This window comes from Staurois parvus, unplaced genomic scaffold (assembly GCF_062004578.1).
Source record: "Staurois parvus isolate SC_StPar_1 unplaced genomic scaffold, SC_StPar_1.0 ptg000572l, whole genome shotgun sequence".
Taxonomy (NCBI): Eukaryota; Metazoa; Chordata; class Amphibia; order Anura; family Ranidae; genus Staurois; species Staurois parvus.
In genome coordinates, this window is record NW_028318368.1 from 1,290,138 (window position 1) to 1,309,733 (window position 19,596).

The 19,596-nt window shown below is 41.4% G+C and overlaps 1 protein-coding gene across 1 annotated transcript in view; it reads left to right on the forward strand.

Annotated features, from left to right (window-relative positions):
* PRSS12 (serine protease 12) overlaps positions 1–19,596 on the forward strand; it is a 245,646-nt gene that overhangs the window by 110,414 nt on the left and 115,636 nt on the right. Inside the window, exon 8 of the mRNA XM_089691788.1 lies at positions 7,282–7,423. Coding sequence (XP_089547914.1) covers positions 7,282–7,423 — 142 coding nt within the window. The remainder of the gene's footprint in view (positions 1–7,281; positions 7,424–19,596) is intronic.

The window sequence follows — 19,596 nt, forward strand, 5'->3', positions numbered from 1 at the left end:
TAGATGTAAAACGTTCTTATTAAAAAATATTTGTGCACACTAGACCAATCCTGTTTTGCTGGACACATTAGGCAACGATTTTGCTGTTTCTGTAACGGTAATAGTAACTGTAGCCATAGCATTCTACATTATTGATATGGTACTCCAGGTTCAGAGGGGGTCTCCATTAGAGAGGCACATTAAACACAGAAAGTGTATGTCCATGTGAAGATATCACAAATCTGGTACCATATCATTAGAGGTTGGAGATGTTGCAGTTACAGTTGACCTCTGTGAAGTTTCCAGTTAAAAAAAAAGAGCTGATGCTAAATACACAGGAGGACTTTTTAAGATGCTGGTTTCTCTAGCCGCAATTGATTTCTCTGTGCAACAAACATCCATATAGTCTGGTCCTCCTATCCATCTGAGAGTAGATTTAGTGACCCCAGAACTTTTGTTGCAGCCTGGCAATCCTATACATCTAAGGCCCAGTTCACATCTGGCGTTTTGTGATCTCGGGCAGAATCACTGCAATTTTTCCCACGATGACAAAACGCACCACACCTGTTTGGTGCAGCTTTGCTGTGATTTTGGGTCTGGAAAAATGGGACTGAAAGAATTTAACCCAAAGCATTCCTAAAGTCAGGCAACAAGCAGTTTCTAAAGTCAGTATTGGCAGCTTATGTACTCCTTTAGGGGAAACCTAGAAGGGAAGTTCCAATGTTACTATTTCCACCTCTCTTATAAAATTGCTAGTTGCCTGAGGTCCATTGTGATCTTTCAGTTTCAATAATCACTGGTATGAAACTCTTGAAGTCAATTTCATACATATTGCAGGTATACAATAATGTATACATAATGCAATTTGCTTGAAATGTAATGTTTATATACTTGTGTCAAAATATTCTGTGCAGTATATGTTTAAAATCCAATTTTCTTTTAAAAGATAATTCATTGAATGTTGAAAAAGTCATAAAAATCTCATGAATTCTAATATTTGTTGAACAGGTCATAAGCTTACCAGTAAAACACAGGATCCCAAATCCCTATATGAGTGGTTCAGCAAAAAGATGTTCCATTAATGAAACCTAGGGTAATAGTACAGCTGATCTAGAAATGATTGACACTTATACAGTAGACCCAAGAGTGTTGTTGACTGCCAATTTTCTGCCTGACTGCCGATTTATAGTATCCTCCAAATACGTCATGTAGAAAAAGCTCCCAAGCAGCACCAAATGGGACCTTGCCTATACTGTAATGATAGACATAGCTCCATAAATATTGTTTTAAAACTCAATGAACTCAACATGTATGTTATCATACAGTAAAGATAAGTGCACCTTGGCTTCACACTTATTGGTATTAAATTGCTGATTTTTCGAATTAGAAGTGTTCTTTACCTTCCTGGAATTATTCAGCACATCCTAATATAACAAAATAGGTGTGATCACTTTAAAGAGCAGCTGCTGATGATTTGATGGCCTCACGTGGACTCATATCATGCAGAACCTTGCAGCTGGTTTCCTAAAATGAAATACTATTCCAGTTTATCCCATAGGCAGATAGCAATTGCAGATGTTCCTGTTGCTCCAATTGCAGATTACCACTGATCTGGCTATAGTATGAATGATTTCCCTTTCCAGGGGAGTAACTAGGGCAATAATTAAGTGTGACTTTGATAAATAAAGCTGGCCCACGCCTGTGTAACCTAGAATATTCATAAGAGTAAAATATGCAAACTGTCTGTAAAGACATGAACCATCTGTGCTGACTTAACTGATAATTGTAATTGAAGTTGGATCATGCCAGGTCATACAAAAACAGGAATGTCTCCATGTTTCAGTTCTTCCCACCATTCTTACTGTTAGAGTGACTTTCACAAATATAATTGTATTTCTACCAAGTACCTGTTAGTACTTTTTTTTGTCTGCAAGGCACTGTCGACATTTAACCATTTCCATAAATATTGAACCTCACATAGAATATTGCTAGTAAAAGGTAAATGAACCCTTTGTTTTTTTAACTCCCCAGTATATTATACTCTAAGCACATGTGATCTGTGACATTAATTTTAATACATTAAAACTTTAGGCACATGGGGTAGACACACATTAATTTAGCATTGTAATAATTCTTTAATACATCATTACATTTATTTTTTTAAAGCAAGCAGTGTAAGGTAGGATTTTCTTTCCTGCAACCATGGGTTGCAGGAAATCGCTCGCTTCCTCCAATAATACAGTCAGTGTTGATGGGGGAATCCCTCGCATAGAGCTATTGTGTTTTCAGTGATTACTGCTAGTGGCTATAATAGCCGCTAGCATAAATTTCATGTAAAATCCAACATGCTGGTTGTATCCAAATCGTACAGCAATAGAGTTCGGTACAGTCAGCCTGTCAATAGTTGGTTCGAACCTGTCCACTCCCTGCTGAACTGGCTGAGTTTAGAACCATCTATGGCTGGCTTAGGTGCCCAAATTGTACCTGATGTCAGCTTCTTGCAGGCCCCTACACAGCAGAACTCAGACTAGAAATATAACAAGGCACCAGTAAGTTGTGCTACAGTGTCCATGTGCAAACAAAGAGCATGCTAATAGGAGGAGAGAGCAGAGCAAAAGAGAATTGAGCTCATGAGTCTGCTGTCTCTCTTTTCATTTTGACAGCTCCCTTATACTATATGTATTTTATCTGTCTATGTAGCTATTTTCCTGGAGTTAAGCTTCAGAAATCAATCAGTTCTTTTCTCTGTAATGAAACAGTTGACAGACAGAGTAAATTTGATATGTGGTTTAATCATTTTGTAAACCAGACTATTCATCCATTTAGTGAATTGCCTCAATATTTGCCTTCAGATTTGCTTAGTCTGTTTAGAATTCATGACCATTATTTCTAGGCATTCTAAGTTGTGTAAATGCCTTCAGATATGAAAAATGTACATGAAAATATTTAGGTGATTAAAACATGTAAGGTTCTACAGTAGACAAACTTTGAAATAATATTAAAGAAGGCAGTTTTACAGAATTTTCACTTTGCAAGGGGATGTCCCCTAAGCTTAGTAAATGAGATCATGTTCTGCTGATTTCCATCATCCAATTATGTGCAAACAAAAATACAGTTTTTTTAATATTTTCCTTGCACACAAATTGGTATTCTTTGCAAAGTGAATTTGCTCTATAATCACTAAGCTCAGTGAATATTCCCTTGCAAAGTGATTATGCTGTTCCCCTTTAGTAAATTAACCCCAATGTGAGGAGATTGATCTAAAAAATGGTAATTCATTGTACAGTATATACAGTTTATGCTTTCATACAGATGTTTTGCAAATTTAAAGCAATAAACACACCTTTTAAAAATATACAGTAGTAAAGTCTTTTTGCAAGTAAACTAAGCAAATTTGTGAAGACTAATTTGGTAAGAATTTTTGGCACCATAAACCTGCATTTCTTAATTGTTTTCTGAATTTAGTCAGTTAATTTACTTTTTAATTTACATTTTTTTTTAATGTAAACCTCTCTTGAATCAAAAAGTCCAAAGCCAATGATACTGTTGGAATGCATGCTTTCATTAGTGTCTGTAACTGTTTTAATGTTTACACTCCCCTTCCCAGCTTTTCAAATTGCAGTGCCTCTCCATTTGTTAAGGTCATATCATATAGCTGAATTACAGGTGGTGGGCTTGATTCCAAGAGGTAGTGGGACTAATGCACTGTGGGAGAAGAGAAGATTAAAGCACATACTTGCAATTAAAATATATATGTATACTGTATGGATAATTATATAAAATATATAATAACATTTGTGGACATCTAACCCTCACACCTATATGAACCCATTGGACATCCCATTCCAAAAACAATGACAATAACATAGAATTGGATGCCTCTTTACAACTTTAACAGTGTTCTTCTGGGATGGCTTTACATGACATTTTGGATTGTATGGGAAATTTGTGCCCATTTACCAAAGGAACATTTGTATGGTCAGGTACTGATGTTGGACTAGAAGACCGGTCTCACAATTGGTGTTGCTAATTATTTCAGAGGTGTTCAGTCAGGACTCCATGCAGACCACTTAAGTTCCTCCACACCAAACTCATTAAACCATATCTTTACACAGCTGGCTACGTTCACAGAGGCACAGTCATATAGGAACACAAAACCACATTCCCCAGATTGTTTCCACAAGGTTGGAAGTGTACAACTGTCTTTTTATGCTGCTGTATTATTACCATTACACTTCAAATGAAACACATGAACATAATAATTTGGAGGGTTGTTCGCATACTTTTGTCCATAAAATAAATGGCTAAAAAATGGTCATGTATCCACAAATATTTTACTATATAGTATATATATATATATATATATATATATATATATATCATTGTGCTTGTGTAAATTAAAATTTTTGTTCATTTAAGGAAGCACCATATACACTGAATATAGGGAGAGTAATAAGCATATGTTGCTTAACAGTATTTCATAGACATATGTTGCTTATACAGGATTGGTAATTTGTGTAAAGTTAGTTCTAAAACATTTTTCATAATATGTGTCAAAACACATTTTCCAAAATAACCGAGTAATTTCAAGTAATTGAGCATTTTATGTACTATATTATTTAATAATGAATGACCTAGTAATTAATAAATTACTTCAGATGCTAGATGCTGGTGAATTGACATCCCTGATATAGTTTTATTTTGTTTGGCACTCCAGGTGGAAGATCTGTATACCTAACTTTACACTTCCTGGAGCCATTATAAGGAAGGCTTACTCCCCCAGTTAGATATTTATTTTTTTTCATTACCGTAAATCTTTCACTACCTCAACAGGATGAATGGAATTCTTTGTGAAGATGAAAATGACTGGGAACCCTATCAGAGAATGTTTGCTTTTGGAGTCCTTAAGAGATATACAATGTCAGTGGGGGGTTCGTCCCATCATTGTCCCATCACATTTCCCATGAAATATCATGTTTAGACCATTTTTAGCCATGGATAGAGAGGGGAAGATTAAATTATCGGTCAGATTTGTATTACTGTCTGTGTTGGCATTTTGTAGATTTTTCTCACTTCCAGTCCCAGAAACACAACAGGAAGTAAGGCAAACATATTTTTGACAATTGTCACTAAAGCAAGTGTCTTCTTGAGACGAAATCAATACTTTTCCTATTCTTGTGACAGACATAAAATTTGACATTTGCCATCACTTTTTATTCTGGTAATAAAGCTTACCATAATAAATAATTAAAGGACAACACATCTTTGCTTTAAAATGTATTGCTGTAATGAGGAATTGTGATGTTGGCGACCACCATTTTGTTTGGTTTTAGTTAAAGAAGATCTATCTTTAAAACTGTTATTTTGAAATTCTGTTCCCTATGGGACAAAGTGCATGTCATATTTTATCAAATGTTTCTTAGTGGCAAGAATAATGAAGAGGTAGTGGGGAATTGGAAACCTCTGCATTCCTCTTCCCACTGCTTGCTTCAGGGAAGTGATCACAGCTGAAACAAGCTGCAGCCTTGAATAAATGGTCTCCTTTAAACTGTTGTAGGATCTGCCATGGCAGGAGGGGAAGGGGGCAGGTTGATACTCACAACTAGGGTTAGAAAACAGAGAAAAAATGAAACAAACTAATACATGTACTTTGTCCCCTAGGAAACATAACTGTAAAATAAAAATTCTAATGATAGATCTTCTTTACGATAGGCAGACAATGGCAAAATTGCAATTTATGTAGAAAAAAGGTAAACCTTTTTTTTTTTTTTGCTGTTTTATTGCTGATTTAATAAGTGTGCTATGCTCCTTACAGCACAGATTTTTTAAACAAAGGTGTAGTTGTCCTTTAAAGTATGTTTCCCCAACAGAGATTTGTACAGCTATGAAAAGTTGACAGAACTTTAACTTGTCTCTACTATCTAAACTAGAAAAATGACCATTTCCCCTACTGCTATTACTAGAAATTACCAGGTGTCAAAAGGACATCTGGGAATTCCTATGCATTACATAGCAGAAACAGCTGTCAAAATGCAGTTTAAAAAGACACCACATGGCCACACTAGGTCCATAAAGCCAGGAGCATCCCTGCCCCTTTATGTACTTCAGCTGTGGGGCATGGAATCCATAATCTCAATTCCTTGGCCCAGGAATGACAGCTGATTTCCAGGTGTGGACCTATACCCATTCATAATAAATACCAGCTCATCCCTAATCTTAACCCCTTTGCGCCGACTGCCTCTTGGCCCTTAAAGAGTTCTAAAACCTGGGAGGTGGAGGTGGGCATTTGGGTCATGTGACTGCTGTGATTGGCTGTCACAGCAGTCGCATGATTGGAAAGCTCCCGATCGCAAGTTTACTTTGGGAGGCTTACTGATCCCTGCCGGCTACCATGATGGGAACGTGCAGGGAGCTTGCTCTCAGCACAATAAGTTATTTTAACAGGGTCGCATAAATGCAGCTGTTTGGCAATAAGGTCCACTCACCGACAGCTGGCACCAAGAAATTAAGTAATGACAAAGTTATCACAGAATAAACAGGCTCATAGGAAATATGTAAAAATTGTCCTGGTCCATAAGGTATAAAGGCCCAAGAGCTGAAGTGGGTGGTGAATGCAAGGTAACTCCCATGATTATTGGTTTCCAGTAATCAAGTTTTTGTTAGTGTATGTAGCGAGTGCTATAATCAATATTGTATTGGAATGCAAACACCTGAATCTGTAATGCGCTTACCCATGTTCCTGTAATGTGAAAAAGTTCAATATTTCTTTATATTTTCTGCTTTCGAATAATAATACCTGGAGATGCTACTGAAAGGTCTTTCTATAGGCACTTTATTCCTAGGGTTACATCACTAACTCAGTTCAGCTGCAGTATTGTCACCATTTCCTTCATTCTCCTGAGTTGGTGTACAAGCAGCTGTGTGTTGCCTTGTTTTTCTATTGTTGCCACAGTAAAACCAACGATGTTCAGCCACAAAGTAAGATGAAAACTGTTTTTTTTTTTAACAAAGAAAAAAGTTATCCTTTCTTGCTTATTTCTCTGCAAAACTAAGCATCCTCTTGTGAGAGTTTAACTCTGCTTTAATATTGGAGTCCAAAAGAATTGTTGTCGTTACTTGATATGGATAGTTGATAAGTACCAAGCATTTTAAAAGAATATTTTTAATTACAATATGTAATTCAGTTTAAAGCATCTTTAGAGAGCTGTATAATTTTGATATGACCTCACACATTTGTCCTCTGTAAATGAGGTCTGTGCTCTGTGTCCCTTTGTCTTTATCTCACCGCTGCTGTTGTTCCAGGTCCTCCTCTGAGGTTGATGGATGGTGAAACAAAGAAAGAGGGGCGTGTGGAGATTTATCTCAATGGCCAGTGGGGGACAATCTGTGATGATGGATGGACCGATAAAGATGCGTCTGTTGTGTGTCGGCAGCTTGGCTACAAGTAAGTCTGATGCTATTAGTGTAGAGTACTTCCTTGACAAGCAATATATTTCCGAGGCGCTGCTGGAGGGCTTTCAGTTCTTTAGAAAAGAGACATTAATAAATATGAATTAGTAATGCATGTGAAAATTCATTATACAGCAGTAGTAAATTACACATTGCTATGTTTACATAACAGTCCTTGTATAGTTATATATATATACAGTCATGGCCGAAATTGTTGGCACCCTTGATATTTTTCCTGAAAATCAAGTATTTCACACAAAAAAGGTATTGCATTAACACATGTTTTGCTATACACATGTTTATTCCCTTTGTATGTATTGGAACAAATATAAAACAGAGGCAGAAAAGCAAATATGACATAATGTCACACAAAACCCCAAAAATGGGCTGGACAAAAGTATTGGCACCCTTAACTTAATATTTGGTTGCACACCCTTTGGAAAACATAACTGAAATCAGTCGCTTCCTATAACCATCAATAAGCTTCTGACACCTCTCACCCGGAATTTTGGACCACTCTTCCTTTGCAAACAGCTCCAGGTCTCTCTTATTGGAAGGACACCTTTTCCCAACAGCAATTTTAAGATCTCTCCACAGGTGTTCAATGGGATTTAGATCTGGGCTCATTGCTGGCCACTTCAGAACTCTCCAGCGCTTCTTTGCCATCCATTTCTGAGTGCTTTTTGACGTATGTTTGGGGTCATTGTCCTGCTGGAAGACCCAGGATCTTGGACGCAAACCCAGCTTTCTGACACTGGGCCCTACAGTGCGACCCAAAATCCTTTGGTAATCCTCAGATTTCATGATGCCTTGCACACAGTCAAGGCACCCAGTGCCAGAGGCAGCAAAACAACCCCAAAACATCATTGAACCTCCACCATATTTTACCGTAGGTACTGTGTTTTGTTCTTTGTAGGCCTCATTCCGTTTTCGGTAAACAGTAGAATGATGTGCTTTACCGAAAAGCTCTATCTTGGTCTCATCTGTCCACAAGACGTTTTCCCAGAAGGCTTTTGGCTTACTCAAGTACATTTTGGCAAACTGTAGTCTTGCTTTTTTATGTCTCTGTGTCAGCAGTGGGGTCCTCCTGGGTCTCCTGCCATAGCGTTTCATTTCATTTAAATGTCGACGGATAGTTCGCGCTGACACTGATGCTCCCTGAGCCTGCAGGACAGCTTGAATGTCTTTGGAACATGTTTGGGGCTGCTTATCCACCATCCGGACTATTCTGTGTTGCAATCTTTCATCAATTTTCCTCATCCGTCCACGACCAGGGAGATTAGCTACAGTGCCATGGGTTGCAAACTTCTTGATAATGTTGCGCACTGTGGACAAAGGCAAATCTAGTTCTCTGGAGATGGACTTGTAACCTTGAGATTGTTGATATTTTGCCACAATTTTGGTTCTCAGGTCCTCAGACAGTTCTCGTCTCCTCTTTCTGTTGTCCATGCTTAGTGTGGCACAGACAGACACACAATGCAAAGGTTAAGTGAACGTCTCTCCTTTTTATCTGCTTTCAGGTGTGATTTCTATATTGCCCACACCTGTTACTTGCCCCAGGTGAGTTTACAGGAGCATCACATGCTTGTAACATTCTTATTTATCCGCAGTTGTGAAAGGGTGCCAATACTTTTGTCCAGCCCATTTTTGGAGGTTTGTGTGACATTATGTCGAATTTGCTTTCTTTCCTCCCTTTTTTTGTTTTGTCCCAATACACACAAAGGGAATAAACATGTGTATAGCAAAACATGTGTTAATGCAATACGTTTCGTGAGAAATACATGATTTCCTGGAGAAATATCAAGGGTGCCAACAATTTCGGCCATGACTGTATATACATATGACCTTCTTTGCTGAAAAATATATGCATGGTCAAAAATGTTATTAATTAGAATATGCTGACTTCATAAACATGAACTAATTAAAGCCTAAATGAACATTCCAGGTCCATCAAATCAAAAGGTGTTTAACGTCCTTATAGTTTGTCTTCCTTCTAAAGAATAACCTGAATAGAAAGGTATGACCCCTGCCAGCAGCTGTAGAGAGGGACCCTTGTTCTCTGTGTATGGGAATAGTGGTCTCAGAACTCCTACACACTCGCTGCTAAGGTAGACATATACCTGGAGTTTTTCTAAAACTAGAGCACTCAGAGTCTGGTACAGCTCTGTAGCCAGTCCGCTTCTAACTTCAGCTTGTTCAATTAAACATGGCAATAAAATCAGGAAGCTGATTGGTGTCTATGCAGAGCTGTACCAGTAAATAACCCCCATAGCTCTGCGTTTGGCAGAACTCATGCTCCAAGCTGTTTGGAGAGCTCTGGCTCTGAAACAGCAAAAGGTGTGTCAGACCTCTGCAAAAAGTCCACTGCTTCACAACATGGAGCAAAGGTTCCACTTTTCAACATGGCTGGCATGACTCAGGACTTTCCATTCAGGCTGTGGCAGATTTCTAAACAAAGCAAATTGTAAGACTTTGTACAACATTTATTAGCAAAGTTAAACTGAATGTTTAATTGGGCTTCTAGAATTTGCTGTTGGTTTAAGGGGTCAGTCCACCAAATTGATGTTTTAGTCCTATGTAGATCTAGTGGATTTGAATCATCTCTTGAGGACTCCAGTGAGAAAATATCACTGCCATATTTCCAAACTCTTTTCCCAGAATCTTTGAATATGTGGAGCATTTCTGCCTACCTTTGACTGTTCTCATGTTTCTCTTGCATTACGCTTAATGTGTCATTTAACTACCTCCCGCCCACCATATAGTAATATGACGGGCGCAAGGTGGTTCTCTCGTTCTGGGAGGACGTCATATGACGTCTTCCCATTCTCACTGCACATGCGCGGCTCAGGGAGCGCGCAGCGCGGCGATCGACGGTGCGCTGTGTCCCTCGGACACAGCGGATTACCGATCACGGAAAGAGCCGAAGATGTTGGCTCGGTCATGTGATTAGCTGTGTCCAATCACAGCTGATCACATGTAAAAAGAGAAATGCTGGTTATCGGCATTTCTCTCCTCTCGAGCTGTCACGCTGACAGCTCGAGAGGAGAGGAGAACCGGTAATCAGCTTTCCGCGGAGGGGACATGTACACTGATCATCAGGGCACTGATGATCAGTGTGCCCTGATGATCAGTGTAGCCCCAGCAGTGCCACCTGTCAGTGTCCATCAGTGCCTTATGTCAGTGCTCATCAGTGCCTCGTGCCAGTGCCCATCAGTGCCACATCAGTGCCACATATCAGTGCCCATCTGAGCTGCCTTTCAGTGTCACCCATCAGTGCCACCTATCAATGCCAATCAGTGCCTCCTATCAGTGCTGCCAATCAGTAGCACCTATCAGTGCCAGTCAGTGCCGCCTATCAATGCCAGTCAGTGCTGCCTATCAGTGCACATCAGTGCCAGTCAGTGCCGCCTATTAGTGCCAGTCAGTGCCGCCTATCAGTGCTGCCTATCAGTGCCATATATCAGTGCCATGTATCAGTGCCATGTATCAGTGCTGCCTTTCAGTGCCCATCAGTGATGCCTGTCAATGCCCATCAGTGCCACCTACCAGTGCCTCCTCATCAGTGCCCATCAGTGCCACCTATCAGTGTCCATCACTGAAGCCTATCAGTGCCCATCAGTGCAGCCTCATTAGCGCACATCAGTGAAGGAGAAAAATCACTTATTCACAAAATTTTATAACAAAAAAAAGAAAAAACATTTATTTTTCAAACTTTTCTGTGGTTTTTGGTTTGTTTAAGAAAAAATCCAGAGGTGATTAAATACCACCAAAAGAAAGCTCTATCTGTCACAAAAAAATGATAACATTTTCATATGGGTACAGTGTTGTTTGACCGTACAATTGTCATTCAAAGTGTGAGAGTGCTGAAAGCTGGAAATTGGCCTTGGCAGGAAGGGGTATAAGTGCCCTGTAGGCTAGCAGTTAAGTAAGAAAAGTGAAGCCCCTTGTGATGTCCATTGAAAATGCTCAGACCTGGGGAATTGAGTGTAGAAGAGTTGCCACCTGAATCCTTAGATATGTAAGACACTGCTAGGTGGTTTACCTCTACTGACCATTTTCCCTCTGGAATTTTTCTTTGTTAAATTAAAGGATAAGTTCACCCGTTTTTAGGGTGGAACATGTAACATGTTCCCATGGGCACAGCCGCCACCCCCCCTCCCTCTGACAGATAGTACGGAGAGAAGTCTCCTCGTACTGTCTGTTCAATTTGAAAACAGCGCAGCCCACACGGCCGCATCATTCATTCAGTAGAGTATTATAGGCATACAGGGGTTTATTTACTAAAGCTAGAGAGGGCAAAATCAGGCTCACTTCTGCATAGAAACCAGTCAGCTTCCAGGTTTTACTGACAAAGCTTAATTAAACAAGCTGAGGTTAGAAGCTGGTTTCTAAGCAGAAGTGAGCCTGAATTTTGCAGTCTCCAGCATTAGTAAATAAACCCCCTAATGTACTGTGTTCACTGCTGTAAAATGCTACAGAATATGTTGGTGATATATAAATAAAATATTAATAATAATTTCAACAGTAGAGTGGAGTTAATTTCTAATGATCCAGTTAATCTACAGTCACTGTCATATGGGCCACATACCAAGGAAACAAAAGATAAATAATTATCGTTTAACAGGGAAAGATATGTTCAAAGGGCAAAATAAATAAAAATATACAATTCCTGGAAATCATGTGCTTGGGGTATACCTTAATGATGTATGTGGAATTACAGAGCATTATGACTTTCAGGAACAGCTTCAGCAACACCATATTCTGGCATCACGTAAATTACCTTTCCCTTAATTTGTCCATTCATTTACTTTACCTCTACATACTTTCTTGGCTTTTTTGGTTTCTTGATTATACCCCAAAATACATTTTTAGTAGGTAGTTTTTACCAAAATCGTTTGTGCAGCAATGCAGAGAGAAACTTTTGCAAGGTATATACTAAAAAAAACCCTAAAGCTATCAATGTCCTATAAATTGCCAAACAGGCAAAATGAGTTACAAAGCTTAGCTTGTTATGATCTTCCATTTAATATCAGATTTTATTCTACACAAACAACAAAACCACATTGCAGAGCTTACCTTCTTTCCCCCTGCCCTATAGCAGAAATACCGCTACAGAGTGACAGGGCTGCATAAGATCATGTGTATATATATATATGTGATTTGCATTACCGGGTAGGGGGCGCGCCACCCTACCCCCATCGCCATTGGCAGTTACGGATGTCAATCACTGGGTCCTAGCTGGAGATTCCCCGCCAGCATCCAACAATCGCCGAGTAACACTGACAGGGGAGAGACACAGCAGAGAAATACACAGCAGCATGTTCCCCTAGTAAAACACATACAGCACATTATGTAAACCAGCAGACAGCACACAGTCAACCCTTTGATTGCCCCAGGTGTTAACCCCTTCCTGCCCAGTGTCATTAGTACAGGTTCAGTGCTTTTTATTAGCACTGATCACTGTATTAGTGTCATTGGGATGTCAGTGGCAGTTATTCAGTTCCTCCCCAGTGTCTGAATGCCTGCTGCAGTCCTGCTGTAAGTCGCTGATCGCTGCCATTATTAGTATAAAAAAAATTAAAATAAAAATTCCAGTATATACAGTATACAGCCATTTGTAGATGCTAAAACTTTATTGGGGTTGGGATGTATTGGGATTTTTTTTGCAAAGACATGTAGCAGAATACATTTTGGCCTAAAGTTAAGAAGAAATTCGATTTTTTAAAAAATTTTACTGGATTTGTTTGATAGCAAAAAAGTTAAAAAAATTGTTTTTTTTTTCAAAATTGTTGTTTGTTTTATATTATAGCGCAAAAAATAAAAAACACAGAGGTGATCAAATACCACCAAAAGAAAGCTCTATTTGTGGGGAAAAAAGGATATAAATTTCATTTGGGTGAAGCATTGCATGACCCGCAATTGTCAGTTAAAGTAACGCAGCACTGTATTGCAAAAGATGGCCTGGTCAGAAAGGGGGGTAAATCCTCTGGAGGGCAAGACAGTTGTTATGATGAACAATAAATAAAAAAAAAAAAAGAAAAAACACAACACCATGTTTCAGAGACAAAGGCAAAAATGTTCATATCTGGGGAGCATGAAAGTGGTTCGATTGGGGCTGTTCTGTCTCTCCAATCTAAGCATTGATAGTGTGATCTCTGTAACTTACAGTTGTGATGAGATAGTGATAACTTCAACCTCAGCTGGATACCACAGTCAGTGACTCAATCGATAAGACATCTTGTAGATCTTTTGAAACATGACACTCCCCGTCGAAATCTATGATTTCTATTATAATAAACTTTAATGCAAGTCCAATATAAATAATAAAGATTATTTCCAGGAACATCTGCAAAACAAGAGGGAAGGGAAGAAAAAAGAAAAACTTTGCAAACATTTAGCATAATACTTGCAGATGTTGGTCTCGAAAGTCCTGGCTGAGACATGGAAATCCATATTCAGAGGAGAAGGCAGCAACATGCACGATTCCTTCTTACCTCCCTTTAAATCAGGTTGATGACTTGTCTTCTTCTTTGGGCAAAAGAAGTACTAGTTCCTTTATAGGCCTGAAGTAAAGGTGTGCAGAACCTTCTTTCACGGTGGATATAGCCAAGATGTGTCCCGAAATGCAGAAGTAGGTACTTCATGACTGCCGAGGTCAGCAGGGTTGAGGCTAGTGGGAACATAGTGCCATTGTTCAGGATTTAGAGATTGTTTTAAGGATTCCCACCTTTGTTGTTTCTCCTTGGGTAAGGGGGTATCCCAGTCTGAGCTTTCAGAAGTAAGTTGCCTCATCAGTATCTTACCCTGAATGGTGAGAGGTGTAATGAAATGGATCATTTTCTTTCTGAAGTCGATACATTTCTTAAGTGGATGTGGTTTGTTATGTATTGGACACTGCTGATTTAGGTCCTCTATTCTCTTGTTTTGATGAGTCTTTTCAAGAACTGTAGCAGGTGCAGGTAGAACATTAGTCCTTTTCACTAACGTTGGACCTCTACGGTCTCTGTGCGACATACGTGTGTTCGTAGGTCTTGGAGAGAGTGTACTGTGAGGGTTACAGTCCCCATATGAGAAACTTGAGTCATTCTTAGTGTCTGCAATTCTTTTGATGAACTCGCAGAAGTAGGAAAAAGGAGGAAAGGCAACTCAATGTTCTTCCTTATACTTTGATCCAAGTGCTGCCCATCTTTCTTGAATTCCATATGGTAGCTTGAGAACAATAGATTTGATGCCATGAGAGGTGTCAAGGTAACTGAAACCAGGTAAGTTGATGTCAGCCTTAGTCAGTTGAAGCTCTAATAGAACATCGCTGAGTTCTTGAAACTTTAGATTGTCGCTAGCAGAAATCTTTGGGAAGCTTTGCAACCTTTTGAATAAAACATCTTCAAAGGCCTCTGGGCTGCCAAAGGTATGTTCAAATCTGCCCCAAGCAGCATTAAGGCCTGCAGCACGGTTGTCAATATGAACTGCTTTGAGCCTCTTGATGTGTTCAGTAGACTGGGGACCTAGCCATCTGATGAGTAGATCTAATTCCTCTGTGGCATTGATGTCTAGGTCACTCATTGTGGCCTTAACCACTTCCAGTCCGGACACTTTTACTCCCTTCCTGGCCAGGGCAATTTTCAGCTTTCAGCGCTATCACACTTTGAATGACAATTGCGCAGTCATGCAACACTGTACCCATATTAATTTTTTACCATTTTTTTGAGACAGATAAAACTTTATTTTGGTGGTATTTATTCACCGCTGGGATTTTAATTATTTTTGCTATGTAAATGAAAATGTCCAAAAATCTTGAAAAAAAGTGTTTTTCTTATAAAATTTTGCAAATAAATAATATTTCATCATAAATCTTGGCCAAAATTTATTCCGTTATCTTTTTAGTAAAAAAAAAAGCCAAATTAGTTTATAACCAAAAATTATAATTTTTAAACATTTTTTTTTATTTTATTTTTTTTTTATATATTATTATTTATTTATTTTTTTTTTACATACTGTCACCCTAGCAGTACAGTGTCACCATGGTAACACTGTACTACTTTTGGGGGTGATGAAGATTTTTTTTTTTTCCCACTGATTGCTTTTACACCCATATAGGATGTAAAAGCAATCATTTCTCTTTCTCTCTGTCTGCATTCTTGCAGCCATTGAGAACTACTGAGTGAGCTGTGATTGGTCACAGCTTGTCACATGGTACAAGGCTGTTGTGAATAGCCTTGTACCATGTGACCTCTGTGATCATTCACAGATTTCACACGTAGTAAGCAATGATATCAGAAGTGACATCTTGCTTACTACTTTGCATGTGATCACTGATTGGCCAATCAGTGATCACATGATCGGGACCTCGTACAAAGGTCCCGTCCGACAATTGGTGTTTCACTGTGTCCTGAGGACACAGCGGGCACCAGATCGCGGTGCTGTGCGCTCCCGGGGAGCGCGCACAAGCAGGGTGCGGGGAGGCCGTTTATAAACGGCCACCCGACCCTGCAGTGCCACCGGCCGGCCGTTTATATACAATGGCCGGTCAGGAAGTGGTTAAAAGTGAATTTCCAGCCTCTGTAATTTTCAGGCTTGTCATCAAACTTGGTGAGGCCTGTCTCTGTGGAGCATGTATTTGGCAAACTGTGACATGTCCGTGTTTTCATATCTTGGGTGCATGACTGCAGGAGAAACAGAGTTGGTTGTGATGGTTGGTGGACTTACATGGAGTGATTTGGGAACATATGTCACTGCTAGGCATTTAATGCCGGAGCAGGCTTAAAGTCCATTGGCATGTTGGTTTGTAGAGTAGTGCGTTTGCTAGGAGGTACTCTGTTGGTGCCAAAGTAAGGTGGACGGTCTGTTAAATACACACCAGTGTCTGCGGCTAGCTGAGATGCTGCAGTCTGATGTATTGGAGGATATACGGTCAAGTCATCTTGAGGTACAGTAGGTGCAGAGAAGAGACTTTGATTGAGTACTTTGGCTGTTGTGACAGGGAGTTGACGTTCTGGAGAGGTGTGTGAAGAATCTGAGACATAAGATACAACTAAATGTCTGGAACTGTTGTCTTTCATTTTCACTAGCGGCTTGTTCTAAGACCCTTAACCTTGCCATGGCTGTGGCATGCTCACATTGTTTTTCCAAAACTTCAATTTCTGCCTTTTGACGTGTGGATTCAGCTTCTTTCTCTGCTTTCTGATGTGCGGCCTGAGCCTCTCTTTCTGCTTTCTGATGTGCGGCCTGAGCCTCCATTTCTGCAGCCTGAGCCTCCAATTCTGCTTTCTTTTGGATGAAAGCTGCCTGAATTTTAGAAGCTTCAGCACCAGCACGGGCTTTTATTAGTTGTTGACTGAATGTAGAAGACCTTGATTGTATGGATTTGGAAGATCTTGAGGAGCGTCTAGTAGATGCAGAGCGATAAGATCTGGATTCCTGGAGCTGTGTTATTCTCAATTCGTCCTTTGTCTTTGTTCGCACCACTAAATTGTCTCTTTCAAGATTAAGCTCCTCAAAACTCAATATTTCTTCCAATGACCTTTGAATGTGGTACCGCTTTAACAGAGCAACATATTTAACACACAGTCTTTGATAATTCTCATAAGCAACATTCAATTGCTGGATAGCGCCTTTCGCAAACGTGCGCAACACACAGTGAAGGATGCAGACTCCATTTTGTTAAGAGTATCCATTTTCTCCCCTCACTCCCTCCCCCTCCCTCTCTGAGAGGAGACATTTGGCCAGCGTGTGTGTGTGTGTGCTGGTTGTGGGTCACTGGCAGGCCAAGGCATTTCTGAGCTAGGTGCCTAGCTGTCTGGGAAAGCTGTACCATTTCACACCTAGGAATAGATAAGGCAAGCTTTCTCCAGAATTGAGAGAGATTCCACCCTAATAAAACCTACTCAGCGTAGGTGACAGAATCGGATAACCTCTGTTAAAACCAGGCTTTCCCCTATGTCTCATATCTTGGAGTATGAGAGACTTACATAAAAGCCGGACATATCATCAGATGGATGATGAGCAGGTGAACAGTTTGATGGGTCACTCGCCTTGTCTCGGACGCACAGGAAAGCAGAAAAATAGATCTCACGAACCATTTAGCATACACTTTCATAATTCATATCTAATCAATCCTCAGACTTGTCTGCATAATAATCTACCCACGGGTGGGATGTCACTTGTGCATAGGAAAATTTATAGGCCAAGTATGAGTTATGGGAGATTTTTGCTCTAGTTGAGGCATCCACCCATCTCTCCACGCCCTAAGCAGAGTGTCGGGGATCGCCGCGGCGCTGAGCTCGGCGCAGGCGCAGTGCACCGTCCTGTGCAGGGACGCGGGCGCCGGGACCTAGCCGACCGCGGCAATCAAGTTCGCGCATGCGCAGTAGGAACCATGGGCGCGCGCCTGGCACCAATGACAGAGCAGGGCGGGATATTTAAACGGCCCTGAGCTGTCATTCAGTGCCTTCTGGTCTCTTGAATCCTGTGTACCTGTGAACCTGTTTAAAGTAAGTTATTGACCCGGATTGTGCCCTGACCTTGCTGCTTTCTCCTGTTTTTGACCCTTGCTTGCCTGACCTCTCTCCTGAATGCCCCCTATTGGATCTGACCTGCTGTTGCTGATCTGGCGTGTGACCCAACTATTCTTTGCCCGCTGCTCTGTACCGCACCGTCCCCATAGTTACCGACCCGGCTTGTATGACCTTGCACTTGCTCAGCCATCCATCCATCCCTCTCAACGGGGTCTCCAGACCTCCTCATACCTGGCTCTCTCCCGTGGGAGCCCCTGGCGAATACCCCTACCACTGACGGGTGTCCTCAGTAGTCACGACCTGGTCCCAGGGTACTCCAAGTCCATCCCCACCATCAGGGGCTCTGGTGAACAAGTACTCTGGCGCTTAGACTCCGTACGCTGGGAACGACCGATCAGTGGAGTGCTAGTGGTACCACCGAGCAGTCCCTTACAGTACCAGAAGGCCATGACTGAGCCTAGAGGAGGGCCCTCCCCGCTAGAGGAAATTTGCAGGCACCTAGCTAATTTGACGCAGGCCGTAACGGCCCTGCAGGACAGATGTATGCAGCTGGAGAATCGCTTCCAGACTTGCTCTATATCTGACCCTGCCCCACAGGCACCGGTTTCTGCACCCCCGGCCCTGGTAGCTCAGGAGCCAGTCTCAGGGGCTTCCGCCCCGCTCCCTATGGCGGAACCCCGAGTACCCTTACCGGAGTGTTTTCACGGGGACCGCACACGCTTCCGGTCATTCCGTGATTCCTGTCTCCTGTTCTTTGAGCTACAACGCCGTACCTTTCTGACCAAAAATGTGAAAGTAGGATTCATCATTTAACTATTGCAGGGTGAACCCCAGGATTGGGCCCACCGGTTAAGGGGAAACAATGATCCTCATCTGGGATCGGTCAATAGTTTTTTTGAAGCGATGGCCATCTTGTATGATGACCCACAGCGGGCAGCCTCTGCCGAAGCGACCTTATATGCGCTCCGACAGGGCCGGCGGGCGGCAGAGGAATACGCCTCTGATTTCAGGCGGTGGATGGGGGACACACGCTGGAATGAGTTTCCTCTGCTGCACCAGTTCCGTATGGGGCTCTCCGATCTTGAAAGATGAGCTGGCCCGGGTGGAGGTTCCCGAGTCTCTAGAAGACCTTATTGCCCTGACAATTAAAATTGACCGAAGACTGCGGGAACGCAGGCTCGAGAGGTCCGGCCAGGGTCGCGGAAATACCTGGGGTCCATTCCTAGGCCCCAGCCAATCAACCCGACCAAGCATCCAGAATCTACCACCAGGAGATGTTCCGGAACCTATGCAGCTAGGCCTGGCGCGGCCTAAATTACCACCGGAGGAACGCCAGCGCAGACGAGCCCAGAACCTCTGCCTTTACTGTGGTGAAGCTGGTCATATGGTGCGATCCTGCCCACAGAAAATGAGTAAGTGCACCCGTTCTTCTTCTTTGTCTATTAGCAATACCTGTCCTTCTCAATACTTAGTAGTGCCCCTCTCCTTTCAGCTTCCAGAAAGGACCGTGGAGGTGACAGCCATAGTTGATTCGGGGGCATGCAGCTGTTTCCTGGATTTAGATTTTGCTCACCAGCAGGGTATTCCCCTCCAACACAGACAGAAGGGCTTCAACATATTTTTGGCCGATGGTTCCCAGATAAAATCGGGGGTA